This window comes from Rhinichthys klamathensis, unplaced genomic scaffold (genome assembly GCF_029890125.1).
Source record: "Rhinichthys klamathensis goyatoka isolate OS25496 unplaced genomic scaffold, OSU_Roscu_1.1 h1tg000369l_1, whole genome shotgun sequence".
NCBI classification, from domain to species: Eukaryota; Metazoa; Chordata; class Actinopteri; order Cypriniformes; family Leuciscidae; genus Rhinichthys; species Rhinichthys klamathensis.
Genome location: NW_026606877.1, coordinates 3,039,674 through 3,058,818, shown reverse-complemented (window position 1 = coordinate 3,058,818; position 19,145 = coordinate 3,039,674). Strand labels below are relative to the sequence as shown.

Here is a 19,145-nt window from a genome sequence, read left to right as displayed (position 1 = left end):
ACAGCGCAGAGAAGGCAAAGTGGCGAAATCAGAATTAAATATAAACAATATATATATATATATATACACTCACCGGCCACTTTATTAGGTACACCTGTCCAACTGCTCGTTAACACTTAATTTCTAAGCAGCCAATCACATGGCGGCAACTCAGTGCATTTAGGCATGTAGACATGGTCAAGACAATCTCCTGCAGTTCAAACCGAGCATCAGTATGGGGAAGAAAGGTGATTTGAGTGACTTTGAACGTGGCATGATTGTTGGTGCCAGAAGGGCTGGTCTGAGTATTTCAGAAACTGCTAATCTACTGGGATTTTCACGCACAACCATCTCTAGGGTTTACAGAGAATGGTCCGAAAAAGAAAAAACATCCAGTGAGCGGCAGTTCTGTGGGCGGAAATGCCTTGTTGATGCCAGAGGTCAGAGGAGAATGGCCAGACTGGTTCGAGCTGATAGAAGGGCAACAGTGACTGAAATAACCACTCGTTACAACCGAGGTATGCAGCAAAGCATTTGTGAAGCCACAACACGCACAACCTTGAGGCGGATGGGCTACAACAGCAGAAGACTCCACCGGGTACCACTCATCTCCACTACAAATAGGAAAAAGAGGCTACAATTTGCAAGAGCTCACCAAAATTGAACAGTTGAAGACTGGAAAAATGTTGCCTGGTCTGATGAGTCTCGATTTCTGTTGAGACATTCAGATGTTAGAGTCAGAATTTGGCGTAAACAGAATGAGAACATGGAACCATCATGCCTTGTTACCACTGTGCAGGCTGGTGGTGGTGGTGTAATGGTGTGGGGGATGTTTTCCTGGCACACTTTAGGCCCCTTAGTGCCAATTGGGCATCGTTTAAATGCCAGGGCCTACCTGAGCATTGTTTCTGACCATGTCCATCCCTTCATGGCCACCATGTACCCATCCTCTGATGGCTACTTCCAGCAGGATAATGAACCATGTCACAAAGCTCTAATCATTTCAAATTGGTTTCTTGAAAAAGACAATGAGTTCACTGTACTAAAATGGCCTCCACAGTCACCAGATCTCAACCCAATAGAGCATCTTTGGGATGTGGTGGAACGGGAGATTCGCATCATGGATGTGCAGCCGACAAATCTGCGGCAACTGTGTGATGCCATCATGTCAATATGGACCAAACTCCCTGAGGAATGCTTCCAGCACCTTGTTGAATCTATGCCACGAAGAATTGAGGCAGTTCTGAAGGCAAAAGGGGGTCCAACCCGTTACTAGCATGGGGTACCTAATAAAGTGGCCGGTGAGTGTATATACGATATGTCAAAATCCATATCGTGTTTAAAAAATATCTCGATATATTTTAAATATCGAGATATCGCCCACCCCTAGTTGCAAAAGTTATCCAGTCAAGATCAGTGATTGATTTTTTTTTCCTTTGATTAAAAAGGATTAACTGACATGTTTAATAGGCTGCTGTCACTTTAATACAGGATGCACGGATCCAGTATACGGTTACAAATGCGCTTTCTTTCTCAACTGTTCATGTTCACTTAAACCCACTGTGTTTACAAGGATATTTTTACATAATTTTGTGTGTATTTGCCCGTGCAAGAAGTGCAAGAAGACATGAAGACATGAAAGAGAACTCAATTCGGTATTCGTGCACTATATGAGAAGCGGCTTTTTGTGTGTGTGCTCTGGATGTGCCCAGGATAGAAAACAACGTGTGAGTACCAAACTGAGTTCTCTTTCTCGTTGTCTTGTGCTTGAATGGTTTAAAACCACATTAAATTGGCACACAGGAATCGATAAGACTAATCGAAGTTTTTATTTTTATATCAAGTATCCGATTCCCAACCCTAGTCTTCAGTGTCACATGATCCTTCAGAAATCATTCTAATATGCTGATTTGCTACTCAAGAAACAATTATTATTAATTTTAGGGCTTTGCGATAAACAGTATCATATCCAGATCACGATCAAATTTACGTTGATAACGATAATAAGCTCTGGACATTTTTACTCGATATGAATTCATCTAACAGCCTATCACACAGTAGAAATAAATGTGACAACAGCCAGTAAGTGCATGTTTCTAATAAGTGATTTCTGTGTGTCTCTGTGTGAATGTACGGCGTCTGATATGGTCTGAGCTGTCGACATGGGCTTCATCTCCAGAGCTGCTTTGAGTCACTTCACAAGCTTTTTACCATTTAATTTGAGAAAAACTACCTTCAAATACAAACTGGAACTGAAACTAAAACTGGAAGATCTTCACAACAAACCTTCAAAATAAAAGTTTGGTTTAACCAAGAAATTATTACAGAAATATATCACTACTGTATGCTAAAAAGTACTTAATAATGATAATATTATTATTTCTAAGGAATATCATACAACCAAGATGATATGTTTTCATCCATGTTTTAACTGTTTACTTTCTTAGTTGACAAAAAAAATTGTTGTTGTTTGTTATATTTTTATTTAATTACTTTTTAAATGCTTGATTAAATTGTCAAAGTTTATATAAATTTGTGATAATCATAAAACACAGACACACCCCAATAAGAAATTTCAGAAACTGCATCCTTGCGGAATAAAAATATTAATTTATTTTTTAAATCTTATTGACACCAAACAGTAGTGTAATGTTTTTATGTTTAGCCTGATTAGAATAAAAAAAGCAATTTGTATGATGCCATTTTGTTGCCAAGTGAACTGACGCGCAAAATCTTTGTTGCTATCCTATTGTAGCAACTGTTGCTATCCTATTGTTTAACATTGCTCTGTGTCGCTCCATGCGAGCTTACTTTGACATGTTTTACAAATTATGATGTAAAACATTGATGAGCAATTATACAATGTGAATGTCTGCACCTGCAACTTTTAAAAAGTGATCTTGTGTATTTTTATTCTTGACTATTCATACCATCTGACTCTTTATGTGCTGACTTAACTCTTCTTCTTTATTTTCCACCTGCCCCAAAATCAAATCCCTTCTGCAACAGATGCCCAATGGAAATGGCCGCCTGTCCAGCCATAATGTGCCCCCCCAGTACCGCACACACTCCTACTATTCATCTTACCTGAGTCAGGGGATTGACACGGCTGCATGTGTCCCACCCAGCACCTGCCCTGAGCCCAAAGCAGCAGGTCAGTCACATGCGCACACACACACACACACACACACACACGCTTCTTAGGGCCATAAACTTTTATCCAGAGATTATCAACAGTGTGAGCAAGTACATCTGAGGGAGGTTCATACTCTGAGTCAAGGGCGCTGTAAAATTTATAAAAATAAATAAATTCAAAGGTAAAACTTTTATGAGCATCATTTGTTCTGGTGACTTCAGATTTAAAGAGACAAGGACCATGTGCTAAGCGCTTCAGTCTTAGAACATAGAAATCATAAATTATATTTTATATTAAAAGTTCCTCTGCCTTTTACTCTGTAAAGCTATGTACTAAATTAAACTGTCTACAATAATTTTTTATTTTTTTAGAAACAATGCATGGCTTACTGTGCACCATTCTCCACTAATTTAGAGTGTTAAAGGACATTTTAGCTCTCACCATCAGTGTGAGTATGATTATGGCGTTTCTGTGATCCACCATTCCCGTATACCTCCAAGCTTGCCACCTGCTCTGGATGTCAATGATTTTTACATGCTGATTTCCAGTGGTTTCAACATGAGGGTGCCTGTCACCCCCACTATCACTGCAGGGGTTCCATTACAACACAAAACACCAGGGTTCCCGCGGATCCTTAAAAAGTCTTAAAAAGTCTTAAATTAGATTTTTAAAATTTAAGACCATAAAAAGTCTTATAAAGTCTTATTTTTACTTATGAAAGGTCTTAAATTTTAGATGACACTTTGACTTAGACATATCTAAAAGCTTTCCAAATTAAAACTATCTAATTAGCGTACGTATTTTTATTTATTTATTATTCTATCTTTGTGGATTTGCTAATTCACGTGACATTTCGCGTCACTCTTGAGTCGCGGCAGCATAACTGTCTCCTGCACGCGAGAGGAGAGAAGGAGAAGAAAGGTCGTAAATGTCAGTTCAGTTGTAAGTTCATTCTTTATGTGCGTATGGTGTGCGATGTGTATTGTCTATTATGATATTGTAATCATTGTTTTAACAATGTACGAGGCACTGCGAGCTGACAGCGCATTTGTCTCGTGCTTTCACTGCGTGATGTGTGCAGTGTAACTGTTATGTCCCCAAATTAGTTTTTGTCTTATATTTATATCATATTATGTTCTTATATTAGAATATCACATCAGAAAGAGTGCCGTTTTCCCGTGCACAATTCCAAGTGTGATATTTATGTTATACAAAAGTTAAATTAACAATAAGTTAACATTGAGTTACTTTTTAGACACAATATTGTCAATATTGTTTGTTTTCCCTTTATTTCGCCGACTATAATTTCAAAATGAAACAGTAGCAGAGTCTCAATGCAACCGACAGCGATGATTTCTTGACTGAAATCCGCGTTTTGAACGAATCACTTGCTTCTTTCCCGAATGAATCAGCCGTTTGAACGAATCGGTTGAATGAATGACTCCCTCAACTCACTTACTCACAACAGTGATTTGCCGCTGCGGTTTCATATTTAAAGTACCCTTTAAATAAAATGTTAAAATTAGAAATCATTTCATATTTAAATATTGAATATTGATTTAAAAATAGGCTATATATCTCATAGCTTTATTTATGCAGTTGTAAATGGAGTGTAAATATATTAATGCCACTTCTGATGCCGCTTCTGTCACCTCTGCACTGCAAAGATGGATTTTGATTGAATGATTTAATTTGACTGGTAACAGTGGTACTGTATGATTATTATATAATTAAGTATTATTGTATAATTACTGTATAATTTAATTTGAATGATAGTATTTGACATTAAAGGTGATGCATAACTCTAAATAAGTTTAGAAAAAATGTCCATATATAGGTGAAAATGCCCCTGAAAAAATCAATTTAAGGTGGCAAATATTGCCCCTTAATTAAAATATTAATTTCTGTCACTGCTGTGAACTGACCACTGCATAGAATATGAAAAATATGAATATCTTCGTGAGTCAGCTGTCAACAACAGACCTAAACCAGCCATGGCACCAGCACAAAAACACAATCAGGAAAATATCATCTAATTATTATCAACAAAACGTTGAAAATATCAAGATATATTTTTGTCAATACTGCACAGCCCTAATGTACGGTATTAATTTTGATTTCTTAAGGTCTTAAAAAGGTCTTAAAAAGCCTTAAATTTGACTTTCAAAAGTGTGCAGGAACCCTGAACACTCCAAGTTGGGTGGTCCAATCTCCAAAACACCCTTACTCAGAGCCCAGCATTGAAGGGTCTGTGATCTATTACACGTGTTCCATAACTACTATTTATATGATTCCCTAATGCAGGGTTTTTTAATAATTTTAATATTAATTAAATGTGTTTAAAGGCGTGAGGGCGATCAACAGAATGTAATAACTGCAAGTTATCTCATTATTAATTTGTTTCAGTACAATAAAAACATAAAAGCCAATAAATTAATTGTGAGCAACATGTATTCATAACACATTTATTATTCTTACACAGTATACTGTAAATGAGTATACTGTACATGCAAATATATAGCTAGCTGTCTTTTTTCTTGAAGTGGGTCTCTCAGAAGGGGATCATCATATGTATTTGGGGGTCTTTGGCATCCAAAAGTTTGAAAACCTCTGCCGTAATGAACTTTAGTCAGCATAGATGGCATTTTGTGTGTGTGTGTGTGTGTGTGTGTGAGTGTGTGTGAGTGAAACTAGGCTAATCAACTACTACAGTTACAACAAAATGTTTTATTCAAGACTCAACCTGTTCGAACCCTTTGGTTATGGTTAGGGAAGAAACTAGATGACATGAGTGACCATCTAGGCTAGTGTGGCCCGAGTTTGATGGGGTCTGCACTCCCTCTTCATTCAGATCCCTTAACATCTCATAGTGTTTTATTGTGTCATATTCACAATCACAACTTCTACAATCAGACCTGATTAGCTGTTCCCAGCATTGTTGTTTTCTGGTAACTATAGAGGACTTTTAGGTATTACTACTTGTACTGTCAAGAGAGATTAAAAAAGAGGCAACTCCGTAAATGACAAGCATTCAAGTTTAATTATTTTCAAAGTAGCTTTACAGTAAGATACAAAGGCGCCTGGTTTTCAGATGGTTTTGTCTCTTGAGTCCTCTGTACTCTTTCTGTGGCTCCAGTGCTTGTGTGGCATGTATTTATTTTCCCTAGCGCTGGGGTAATCAGTTGGCCAAATATGAGGCCAAATAACCTTCAGGAGTGCGACGCTGTCCTTTCCGAGCGGCCCCCACAGCTGTCTTTGGAAAATTGCCTCTGGGGTTAGTGAGCGGGAACAAGTTAAGATTTACAAACAATGATGAAGCTTGTCATGCGTCTTTCTCCATCCGTCACGAGCGGCGGCCTGCCGGGGCGTCGAAGTGTTCTTCATAAAGCTCAGCTCGCTGTGAAATACGCCCCTGTGCGCTCTTTACTGCTGGGAGCTCGTCAGCAGCGCTCCGCCATAAATTGCCTGGGCCGGAGGTGACACTGCACTCCATCACCCGGCAGGGCAGCCTTACCTCCGCCCGCATCCGCCCCCACCCGCGGCAGCCGTCCCAGCCCGTGAGATGATGTGCCCGCTGTGAGTTATGTTGGAATTTCAGTGTTATACGAGACAGTCTATGGGTTTTACCATTTTTTCTCATGCTTTGTTTTTTCTTTTTGTCACCGTTTATTATTGGAAGATTCAAAGTTAGTTTTGTTTGCGGTCTGGGCCTAGTTTACAGTTTTGGAGAAAGTGGACAGCAACCATATTTGAAGAGAATATGGGTGGGCAATTATGGCCCAAAAAATTATGTCTCTGTATTTTTTGGCTAAATGGCGATATATGCTATATATTTCTGTATTTTGTATTAAAAACAAATCTGTGTTTATTTAAAAAAAGGTTCTTTCATATCCTGCCTAATGTTGTCCTACAAACAATGTTCATATTGAAGGTTATGAAAACAAATATAGCGAATATAACCACGTAGGCTATGCTATGTGCAAAAAAAAGAGGGTTAAACCCACATTACATTCTAACATTGTAACGACAACATTACAATCTAAAAACAAAAATAATGCTTTTTAAAGCATTAAAGTTAAATTTACTAAATTAAAAATGAAAATAAGTAAAAAACGAAAGCACAGACTAAATATTAACTGTAAGAGGAACATACATTCACTCATCTGAGCTTAGTAATTTAGCCCACATTTGATTACCCCATTACACTTTATCATAACAATACACTTAATTGTAAGTTTAAAGTTCTACATATATGGCACATTTAATGTCCAACAACAAATATTTCAGCAAAATGTAATTTTTTTGTCAAAATTATGGCTCTCATTCTATTGTGCTCTATCTGTCTGGTGCGCATGTGTGCAGTGGGGCTCGAGCACTGAAGTCTGTGAAGTTTAGCGGAGACTCGTTTAAGCATAACACCGTGTCCTAACCAGACGCGATGCGATAAGATTCCAGCGACAAATAATTTGTCTGTTCACACTAGACGTGACGCGACTGCGAGATAAGTCAAAATCAATCAAAAACCCACAGCCAATCAGAACAGCGTGTGGGCGGAGTCTCGCGGCAAGTGCACAGCACCAGAGAGTAATCTTGACGGCACTCGCAAGAAAATGGATAAGTAGGCTACATAATCAAATTCACAAATATTACACCATTTAAACATTATTAAAAATGCATAGGCTACTGAGTTATAAAAACAATCTTTGTCAAATAATACACTTGTTTGTTCACAGTTTGAACGTTTTTGTTTCCAGTTGTTTAATTTCAAGATCTGAGGAGAATTATCCATTGTTGCTTTAACAGCTAAAGCTGGGAGAACTAAATGATATTCAAAGTCACATTGGATGCTTTTAACATTAAATAAAGCACATAAACAGTACCTGAGATTATCATTGCCAAACTTTGTGTTTGTTGTTTCAGCCGCGACGTCGTAGAAAAATAGAAACCGTTTCTAAAATAAAATCTGGTTAGGACACGGTGTAAGGCTCGTCCACTCATGACAGCAAAATGTATATATTTACCTGTGCCCTCTGCTATTTTTCAGATGCACTCTTAATATCAAACTACTGTATGTCGATATAAACAGTAACATCCTATATCGTTTATAAAAAATATTGGCCTATCGATAAATTGTACATACCGCCCAGCTCTAGAAGAGAATATGTGGCTTTCAGAATACAATATTGTAAAGATATTGTTTTGTAGTGCACAAGCCTTTTCTAAAAGTAACACTATACACATTATTATTTTTTCTTTTTTGGATATGGTTCTATGGTAATACCATGTTTTATTTAGCTTTGACCAAGCTAATGTTATGCTATTCGTTGAGATACTATACTATATAGTATCGTAAATATAGTATGGTATTCATTCAGGTCCATTACATATTTTTTAAATAGTTCAATGGTATTTTAATCTCGTACATCACTGTACCATGTTTCTGCCACAGTACTTTTTTCTAATATGTAAAAAAAATGTGTTGCTGTCCATCAACAATGCTTTTATTTGAATACAAATATGGTGAGGGGCTTTACAGGTAATTAATTACACATTCCAGTCACATCGAATCATATGTACTGTGCTTTTGACATATATCGATCGGTCTGATGCAGTTTACAAACCACAAATTTAATGGATGCACTTCTTCTCGGTCAGGATGTTATATCACTTTCAGAGGCGTCAGACCCCCTGTAAAAAGTTCCAGGAAAACACAAAATCTCATAGGAGCAACCAAAGAGCCCATTCATTCTCTTTCAATGCAGAATAACAAAGGGGAATAATGATTCCCTCCCAGCTTCAAGCATAATTGAGAGGTAGCGCTTGAGCAGGAAGAGGTGTAACTTCTCATCTGACAGAGAGGCTGTGGAGCTTTTTTTAAACATTTAATCCATCCTGTTTGCATAATTCCTCTTTGGAACATGCATAGAACTCTGGCACAGCCTGTGCCCTCGAGGTTAAGTGCTGTTACATGTGTCCCTTTATTTGGTTGTTACACAGTTTCGCTAGCCTGGCTAGGGTTACATATAGGTCATGAGTTCACAAGAAGCTGCATACACTAAATTTAGGGTCGATTTTGAAGGAATTATGGTTGAATGTTGTATGGTGCCAGTTGCATGACAGCTTATGCTGTCGTGCTCTCTATATTTACCTGCTTACAATTGGCAGTTCTTATCTATTTCCCCTTCTGATCTCAGATCAGTAGCAGTAAGGTTTTCTCTTTTTCACCTTTTACACGCAAAACAAAACAAACACTTGATAGCTTTTGCAATCTGGGTCATATGTGAGTAGTACAGATGATAAGGATGGCAAATGTGCATTTCAAAAACTTTCAAAGGAATTGTTAAAGCCGGATGTGTCTCTGTCAAGTAAATCAGATGGTAAATCAGTGGCCTGCAGGCAAAATATCTGGCTGGAGTGTTATTTAACCACACAGTCAGTAACTCCACCGTGTCATGCTGTCTTCCCTTCTCCACTGCTGATGCTAAATGCTCTGTCTTTTCTCTCTATGGATCGGTTAAATACCAGTGTAATTGGCTGCTCCAGGCTCAAGCGCTGTCGTAATGTGTTGTACAACATTTCCATTAACACTTGCCTGAGGCACTGAAGAGATAAAATGGATAATGACTGCAGCCAAAGGTTCTGCTCTCTTTAGCACACTGTCCTCCTCAGGAGACGGTCTGTGTTAAGGAAAGTCTAGAATCTCAGTTGATACTCTACCATTCAAAATATATATATTTTTAAAGGAATCGATACCTTTATTCAGCAAGGATTCATTAAATTGATCAAGAGTGACCGTGAAGACATTTATAATGTTACAACAGATTTATATTCTAAATAAATGCTGCTCTTTTGAACTTTCTATTCATCAAAGGAATCCTGAAACAAATGTATCACGGTTTCTTCAATATTATTACCCAGCAAAACTGTATTTAACATTTGAAATGTTTCCTGAGCACCATATTAGAATGATTCCTGAAGAAACTGTGACATTGAAGACTGGAGTAATGATGCTGAAAATTAAGCTTTACCACATAAATAAAAATTTAAAATATATTTAAATAGTAGTTATTTGATTACTTTATTTTATTGTCAAATAAAAATGTTTTTTTTAAATTACACAGCTTAAAGCTGCAGTCCGTAGCTTTTTTGGGTTAAAAATGATCCAAAATACATATGAGAAAATACATAACCAGCCAGTGTTCAACACTATCTGCTTGCCGTAGCTCAATTCAAAACGGTAAGCTTGTAATAATGTTTCTAATTCCAGTGGTACTGGTGGATTTCCGCGGGAGATTCGAGCATGTCTTTGCGTCATTACGTCACATCTGTACACATAAAGAAGGAGTCTCGGCTAGTAGGCTATATTGTGTGTGAGGATGCTGGAGGTGGAGATTTATAGCCTTTTCTCACAGCACTTGATATAATTAAACTTATCAATTTGATGGCGGATCCAGAAAGGTTCAAACGACAATCACCAGTGACAACAGATTCACCCGTTGTAAAATGCAAAAGACTTCGTTCGGACTTCGGAGTGGCTAACAACCGGACCCATGCGAAAACAAGGATACATATCGGAAGGACATTACATGTAGTCACCCTGACGTTGTTAACAATTAACAATTTGAGAACAAAGTATAATTTGCACAGTTTTGTGTTATATGATAACTTATAAGCGATTATTAGATTTAATCAGCGCAATTTACTGCAATATCAACCAGAACAAAGGTGGATGTTTCTTACTTGTTCAGATGACATTTCCCGGTGAAAATTCTTATGTTGGTCATACTTCCAAAAAGAATAATCTGTGATTCTGAATGCCAGTATCCACACCGGTGCGGTGACTGACAGCCTCACATTCTCCTCAAAACATCGGATTCATCCGCGCTGTGCCGTGCCGAGGCACAACTCACGTAAAGTTGATAATTCCGGGAATGACTGCAATTGCAGATTTCGAACAGAGATGGCGACAAAGAGGAAAAACGCCGGACTGCAGCTTTAAAGAAAATGTGTTCATAGTTGCTGCAGAGCGCTTTATTTTATGGGAATCGGTAGCTATTTAAAAAAAGCAAATCTATATTTTAGGCATATTTTGAGTCTTTACCTCAGTTACGGGTTCCTTTTCTACACATATTTCAATGAATTAGTTATTTGTAGTAGCATTTAATTATTTCTGCTTACTAATGGAAGGTGGACATTCATTCTTGAGCAGAATGTTTTCTAAATGTGGTCTTATTCAACTTCTAACCCCTGCCGTAACATCATGAATTCAACTGAATCTATTAGGTTGTTTATTTCACCCAGGGGGGCTTCAGTCTCCCTCAGAGCCTTGCTAACTGATGCCTGCACCGCTTATTTCTCACTTGTGATTATTTTCTCTCCTTTAAGGATAATAACACAAAATCCCTCAAATCATCGATCCCGTGTCTCAAGTCATTATAGTATATCCATAATGTTTCGACGGATCGGCACGCGGGCCGGGAGAGACGGACAGGTCATTTGCAGGGCCGGCGGAGAGCTGTATCAGTGCCAGTGATTTAACAGGGAGGAGGGCCTGTCAATTCTCTCAGAGACACTTTGAGACTGGGGACAGATTGGGGAACAATACAGGTCTGGAGGTGCTTATGTGTTTAATTAGCCTCTGACCCTGGCATGATGCCTCCTGTCAGACGTTACAGGCCACTCATGCAGATCTCTAATAGTCCAATAATGGGGACTGAAGTGTCCGATGTGCTCACATGTGAGCTGAATATTAGCAGCCATTACTTTTAGTCTTCAGTGTCACATGATCCTAATGATTCTAATGCCGAATTGTTGCTCAAACATTTCTTATTATCAATATTGAAAACCACTTAATATTTTTGTGGAAACCGAGGTACTTTTTTTTCAGGATTCTTTGATAAATAGACAGTACACATAAAGAATAATTTACATAAATAATTTTGTCCCACTTTATATTAAAGGTCTGTAACTTCTATGTACTAATATTTAAATTTATCATGGTTACACTTTATTTTAAGGTGTCCTACACTGCAAGTAGGGATGTCCCGATCCGATCACGCGATCGGAAATCGGGCCCTATCACGTGGTTTCAGACTCAATCGGAATCGGACGTTACCTCCCGATCAGGACTCGGATATATGTAAATTAGGGGTGTAACGGTACATGTATTCGTAATTAAGTGAACCGTTTCGGTACGCATACAAACCGAACGATTCCTTGGACCGTTTTTCCTGCAGACAAAATCCGCGCTGGTGCGATCACCACAACGTTGCGCAACATCAAATGGCAAACGAAAGCGGAACGAAACTGCGCTACTCATTATATTGTGCTTAACGGACCCTTTATCAGTTCTGGCCAGCAACATCTGTGCAGCGCGAGATCAAGCAAAGAGATCCAGTGAAGAAAACATTTGAATTTGCCACTGAAGTAATAACATTGCTGCGAGATCTAGTAAGAAGCATTCACATTTCTCCGTTATTAACCGTAGATCTCTATTAGATCAATCAGCCCTGACGTGGGAACCAGGAGAAACATTGTGCCGTGAATGAACATGGATTTAATGTTGCACTTCAAAACTCAAATATTATATAATATATATATTTAAATGTTATTTTTAATGTGATTACCAAAACATTATTTGTTCATCCTTCAAAGATTACCCCCATTTATAAACCTGAAAGTTTCAAGATGTAGGAAAACTCAAACTTATTTAAAAATAGTTTTTCTTTTAATAAATAGGAACTTTCTCTGGCATTTCTTTCTTTTTGCTGTATCGTATCGAACCGAACCGAACCGCAAATTTTGTGAACTGTTACACCCCTAATGTGTATATATTATTCTCATTATTTTTTTATACACTTTTAAAACATTTTTTTTTTTTTTTTGTATGCCTGCCGGGTATTTTAAGTTGAGGTGCTATTTGTTTTTATATTAGACTTTTTCTATATTTACTGTTGCACTAAAGTCCAAAAGTGAAGATTTTATGTTATTTATTACTTGATTGTTCAAGCTACCTCACAGAAGTGCTCTGTTTGTTAACAGAGTTGTTGAATGTTAAAATAAGGTGAATTAAATAAAAAATAAGGAACATCCTGGATATGTTTTTTCTCTCTTCTTTATTCTTTTTTTATGTATTATATAAGTATCGGATCGGGACTCGGTATCGGTAGATACTCAAAATCAAATGACTCGGACTCGAGGGCAAAAAAGCCTGATCGGGACATCCCTAACTGCAAGTATACATTTAAGTGCGGAGTAATATTTTAAGTGTGGAGTAATATTAAGTAACTGCATGACATGTAGTTAGGGTTAGGATTAGGGTTAGTAGTTAGCATGTAATTATGCATAATTTATAGTTTCATGTAACATATAGTTACATGAGACAATGAAACTGTAAAATAGTGTTACCTTAATCATTTTATACACTTACTGTATACATGTCATTACATTGTACAACATACCTGCTTGTAATTACAGCTGTACTTAATTTCTGTAATTACTTCTATAATTACACTATTGACCCTTTCCTTACACTTTAACTCACCCTTAAACCCATACCACCAAACCTGTCCCTAACCTTGCCCGTATCCCACGTCAATAACAGCAAGTGTTTTGCAATACAACACAAAAACACAGTACATTGAACCTAGTAATTACTCTTTATGTAAGTACATAGTAGTTAAAGACACCTAATATAATAGTGTAACCAGATTTTTTTTTAATAGAAAAAATATCTTAGTATTTAGTCTTGTTTGCTGAAGTTCGTTTTTCATACTTCAGGTTTGGATTTATTTTACACATTGGCGCGTAACTTGTCCCTCATGACTTGTACTACACGCTTGAATCATACCGCCCACGACACCTTATCATTGTACGGGTGAGTTTTGCACAGGCTACATCACATACATTTTTTTCATACTAGTTGCATGTGGTTTTTTTTTTTTTACTTTTTTTTTTTTTAATGAGTTACAATATCTAATATGCAGTATTCAGTTCATCAGTAAAAAATCTAAAGGTGCTCTGAAATATTATACCCTTAAAATATTCAAATGTTTTTGAATTTTACTTGTGCAAGCTCATGTTTTTCATTAAGTGTTAAACACATCAGCATCCACCTCCCTTGAGTGCTTCAAACTCCAATGCCAATGTGATTGTGAGTGAGCACTTGCCTCCGAGAACAGCATCCGTCTCTCTGCAGCAGCCACGGCTGTTCACTCTTTGAGGAGTCAGCAGCTGTTTAAAGTGCCGCCTCTTTGCTGTAGGCCTGTGTTTTCTGCGCCATTAAGTCCTGCCACAGCTCTAATGATTGAGAGAGACGTGCATGTCATTCCTTGAGGGAACTCCATCTTCCCCCAGCACATCTTCAGTCAAGTCATGTCGTATGGACGTGTGTTTGTCTCTAAGGGTGCTTTCACAGCTTTTGGTTCTGAACAGAGTTTGTTTGATGTCAGAGTTTGGTCCTTTTGGTTAGTGTGAAAGTGGATTTTTTAATTTGAGGGGTGAATGAATGAACTACAGCAAGTGAACGGCAATATGGTTCACCTTTGGGGTAGATGTGATCCAAACCAGTACTTATTCAAAGAACCAGTTCTTATTTTACCCTTGCACTGCAAACAAGCTGAGATGGTCTCCAAAATGTGTGCAGCACTTCATTCACGATTGAGGCGAGTGGAGCTCCTGAATGAGGTTTTGCCGACAGTTACGAGGTTTGGTCACAAACTCTAGTATAAAGCTATTTAGTATAATGTTCTATTTAAGTTCTGGTAGAAAGTATAGGCAAAAAAAAAAAAAAAAAACATTACGGTAACTTGTATTTTTTCTAACCAAACCGTTTTCGGAACTGTAATGTTACAGAAGGAACACAGAACTGAAACTTTACAAAATACTGATTCTGCTCTGAGTGAACCCACCAATACTACAACTGAAAACTATAATTTTATTGCTAATAACCAATAATTTGCCATTCTGATGCAGCGATGACATCAAAACCAAGTCTAATTTGCTGTTGGTTCCTTTGTCATTTTATAATGGGGTTTTTCAATTTATGAGTTAAATAATGCCTGTGCTTGGTAAACATAACTTGACGATATTTAAAAAAAAAAGTTGTACAATGTAAATTACAGACACTGAAAAAATGAATTTTAAAACAGTTCTGTTTATTTTTTGAAAATGTATGTTTCTAATAGTAGCTAGATAAGACCGTTTGGGGTATGAGAGTGTGCAGCGTACGTTGTAGAACAAAACGTTAAAGTATTGTCAAGTTTACCACAGTTGTTTACCACAGGCTTTATTTTACTCATAAATTGAAAAACCCCATTATAAAACCCTATAGAAAAATCTTGAAGAAACCAGCGGCGAATATAGTCTTCCGGGTTCTGACTACATTCCTGCACCACTCTGTTGCGATTCTGTACTATTAAGTCGAAATAAAAATCTAAAATCAATTGTTTAATATTTACTATTATGTATAGAATGGAAAATGAACATTCATTTTGAGATTGGCATATGATTTGTTTTCAAATATGCACATCCAATATCCACTAATATTGATAAATGAAATTAATATCAGCCTCCTTGTCTCTTAAACATGTCTTGTTGGGCTACTCTGCTCTTGATGCAAGATAGCAATTTTACATAGTATGCTCTCTTAAGGACCTGTTTAATAAGATCTTACCAGAAAACTTTTGACAATTGGTTTCATATGTACATTTATGTCATTTTAATCTGTTGTATTTATTATTTTATTTTTATTTTTTCTATTTAATAAAAAGCCTCGGCTGCTGACATAGCATTGCAATCTCAACTACCTACCGACCTCTAATATCAGCCTATAACCTATGTTGAGCAAATGTGTACATCTTAACACTGAGTTTTAGACTGATACAGTGACATTTATTCTTAATAAGCATGTGTGTATGAGAGCATCTGTATACACGTTCGAGCATGTAAATGTGTGTGTGTGTGCCCGCCTGTGTGCGTTATCTTTATGCAACTCTGTGTGTTTATCTAAGTGAAGGCATTATGGACCCTCATGGCCCAGTGCTGGCAGTATATGAGTTGCAGAGGAAAAAGCTTATCCACAATAGATCAACCCTGAATTACCATCTTCTCTCACATCTGGGCTTTTGTTCACCTTTTCCAAACTGCCAGAAATGATTGAGCTTCTTTCACTGTTTCCCCTCCCCTTTTCATGCTCTTTTTCTAAAAAAAAAAAAAAAAAAAAGCTTCCTTTTGTTAAACCACACAAAGACTGTTTAATAGTTTGGAAATCTAAGATAGTCAGCCGAACAAGGGTGAATAGGGCAAAAGTTCAGATGGGAGAATAAGCACTTTTTGAACAGCGTACAGAAATTAAATCCTCTCTTGTTTCAATACTGTTTTACACTTGACAGACGCGTGTGGGTTTTTTTTTTTCCCCCTTGTGTCACCGCCAGAGTGTAGGAAACTTCTTGTTTGGCAACTTTGTGAAAGTTTCATAAATGTCATTCTTATCCAATGTGTGCCCTTCTTTAAGAACCCACTTCAGTTTAAGCTGGTTTTCGCTGTCTTCCAGCATGACCAGCTGTAAATCCCTCTAAAACCAGCAAACCAGGATAGGCTATAGGTCAAATTTTGTGTTAAAAATTAAACCTATTTTGATAGATAATTCTTCAACGTCATAAAACCGTAGTGAAGATGCACTGTATATTAAAAGTACACAAACTCCATTTACTTATTTCATTATTTAGTTTTTATCTGCGTATTTAAAGGCCTGATTGTCTGTATTACAGAGTGTTTACTGCTGGTCTAACATTAGTCTATATTAAGCGCTAATACAATGATAATCAAAGGCAACGAAGCTGTGACACAGAACATGTCCGCTCGCCGAACAGCCCCACTGCTGATTTACCGTCCCCACAAACGACCTGTCCACTCACCCGCGAGATCTTCCCTTTAATTACACCATAGATTTCCCCTGATGAACTCCCTCAGAATTAACACAGCCACGGCTAATTCCAGCCCCTCCTCTTTCACCCTCACTCGTGTATTATTGTTGTACAGAGAGCGCCGGTGCAGTTTAGCTACACAAACATTAGTATTAACGATTGGCCAGTTTGGAATTGGTGACAAACTGCAGGCGGAGCGCAAAGTTTTGTAGCCTGAAACCAATCAGGAAGTTAATGAGGAGAAAAATTACTCCTTTTCGCCAGCGCCCCTTAATTACCTCCACGCCAGAGCAGCGCAGATGAAAAAGAGGGAGGGCAGGAAGGGATGAGAGCCACAGTAAGAGCCTTTATGCTGCTTTTCTCGGGTTATGAAGGTCAGGAAAGCAGCTGAACAGGATTTGTGTGCGTTGCCCCTCCCGACACTCATAACTTTGATAGAATCTGTAGAGACTGTCATGTATTCGCTTCATATGCACATTGAGATGAGAGATGACCTGGCTCAATGCACAAACTACCATCCCGTTTTATTGGGAACTATAACATTTGTGCTGCTAGTGTTTCGGTTTTACATTTACATAGTCATTTATTTAAGCAGATGATTTGGTCTTTGGGTTAAAAATATAATAACTGTCAGGGTTTGTGATTCTAAAGGTAATTTTTAGAGAGTCTTCTTAATTCATATTTATATTAATATCATGATGCTATTTTAGTTATCGGTCTACGCACAGATGCTGCAGAAGGTCAGCACAGTACAGACTCGTCCTGCACTCATAGCTGTGTGCTCACTCAGCAGTCTGACTGGCTCAATACGCGTATCTTCAGCTTGAGTGAGTTTGCCAAAGTAGCCAGAACTTGCTGCAGTGTGAGATTTATAGAAGGCACCACTGTCTTTACTTTGTTGTAATGTTGAGAGCTGACAGCACTGCTCACACAGTTAATTGATGCTGTTTGGTTTGACTGGAGAAGCTGCTAAACTCAAGATCAGAAATACTTTGACTGTGCAAAGATTCAGCTTGTTCGCAATTCTTTTGTAAGTAAGTAAGTTGATGAGATTTTAAATGCAATTGCCCCCGAAAATACTTTTAATTACAATTACTTGAATTGCTTTCAAAGTTAGTCTATGCACACATCCAGTCAAATGTTTGGGGTTTGTAAAAAAGTTTTTTTTATTTTTTATGAATACTTTTATCCATTAGGGATGCATTAAGGATGCAAAAGTGACAGTAAAGATTTACATTATTACAAAATAATTCTGAATTTTCTATTCATCAAAGAATCCTGAAAAAATGTGTCAGTTTTTTACAAACATATCAAGCAGCACAACTGCTTTCAACATGGATAATAATTGCTACAGAAAATTCAATTTTGTCGTCACATGAATAAATTATATTTTAAATAGAGAACATTTTAAATTGTAATAATATTTCACAATATTACTGTTTTAATGTATTTTTGATCAAATAAATGCAACCTTGGTGATACTTTTAAAAACATTTAAAAATCGGACTGATCCCAAACGTTTCAATCATTTGCCCTCAAGTTTACACTTACTTACAAGTTACTTACACTCACACTTACACTTACAAGTTCACGGTTACTCTGATGGTAACCTATCCGAGTAACTACAGGTATGTACTTTTTGTCATGTTCTTGAACAATATATCTTATGTTTATGGTTGTTCACATTTCTGACAAATGCTACTTGGCTTTATATTTTGTTTCTAATGCAAAGACATTCAAACATCTTTAAGTGTGGCTTAAGTGTCCAAATACTTTTTTGGCACTATTGTACTGGGTCAGGAACCAAAAAGCTCATGTTACATGAATGCTTTGGGTGTCGTTTATCACAAATCCCATAACCAGATTATGCTCTGGCACAAAATGTCTTCAATAATAAACAAAAAACCGTTATCTGATGCCATGATGCATCCTATTTCAGCTTACTCCAGTGAAGTTCAAGACAGCTCGATGATCAACACCGAGAACAAGCTGGAGTGTGAGAGCAGCTCAGAGTCTGGAACCTTCTCCGTCGACTCCGTCATCGATGGGGCAACCAAGTAAAACACCCTCACCTGCACCAATCTCCCTTTTACAACAACTTGATT

At 37.4% G+C, this 19,145-nt stretch overlaps 1 protein-coding gene across 1 annotated transcript in view; it reads left to right on the top strand.

Annotated features, from left to right (window-relative positions):
• Nucleotides 1-19,145, top strand: part of dmrt1 (doublesex and mab-3 related transcription factor 1) — a 35,535-nt gene extending 16,390 nt beyond the window's left edge. Inside the window, exons 4-5 of the mRNA XM_056233402.1 lie at nucleotides 2,989-3,133; nucleotides 18,980-19,145. Of these exons, the coding sequence (XP_056089377.1) occupies nucleotides 2,989-3,133; nucleotides 18,980-19,101 (267 nt within the window). The 3' untranslated portion in view covers nucleotides 19,102-19,145. The remainder of the gene's footprint in view (nucleotides 1-2,988; nucleotides 3,134-18,979) is intronic.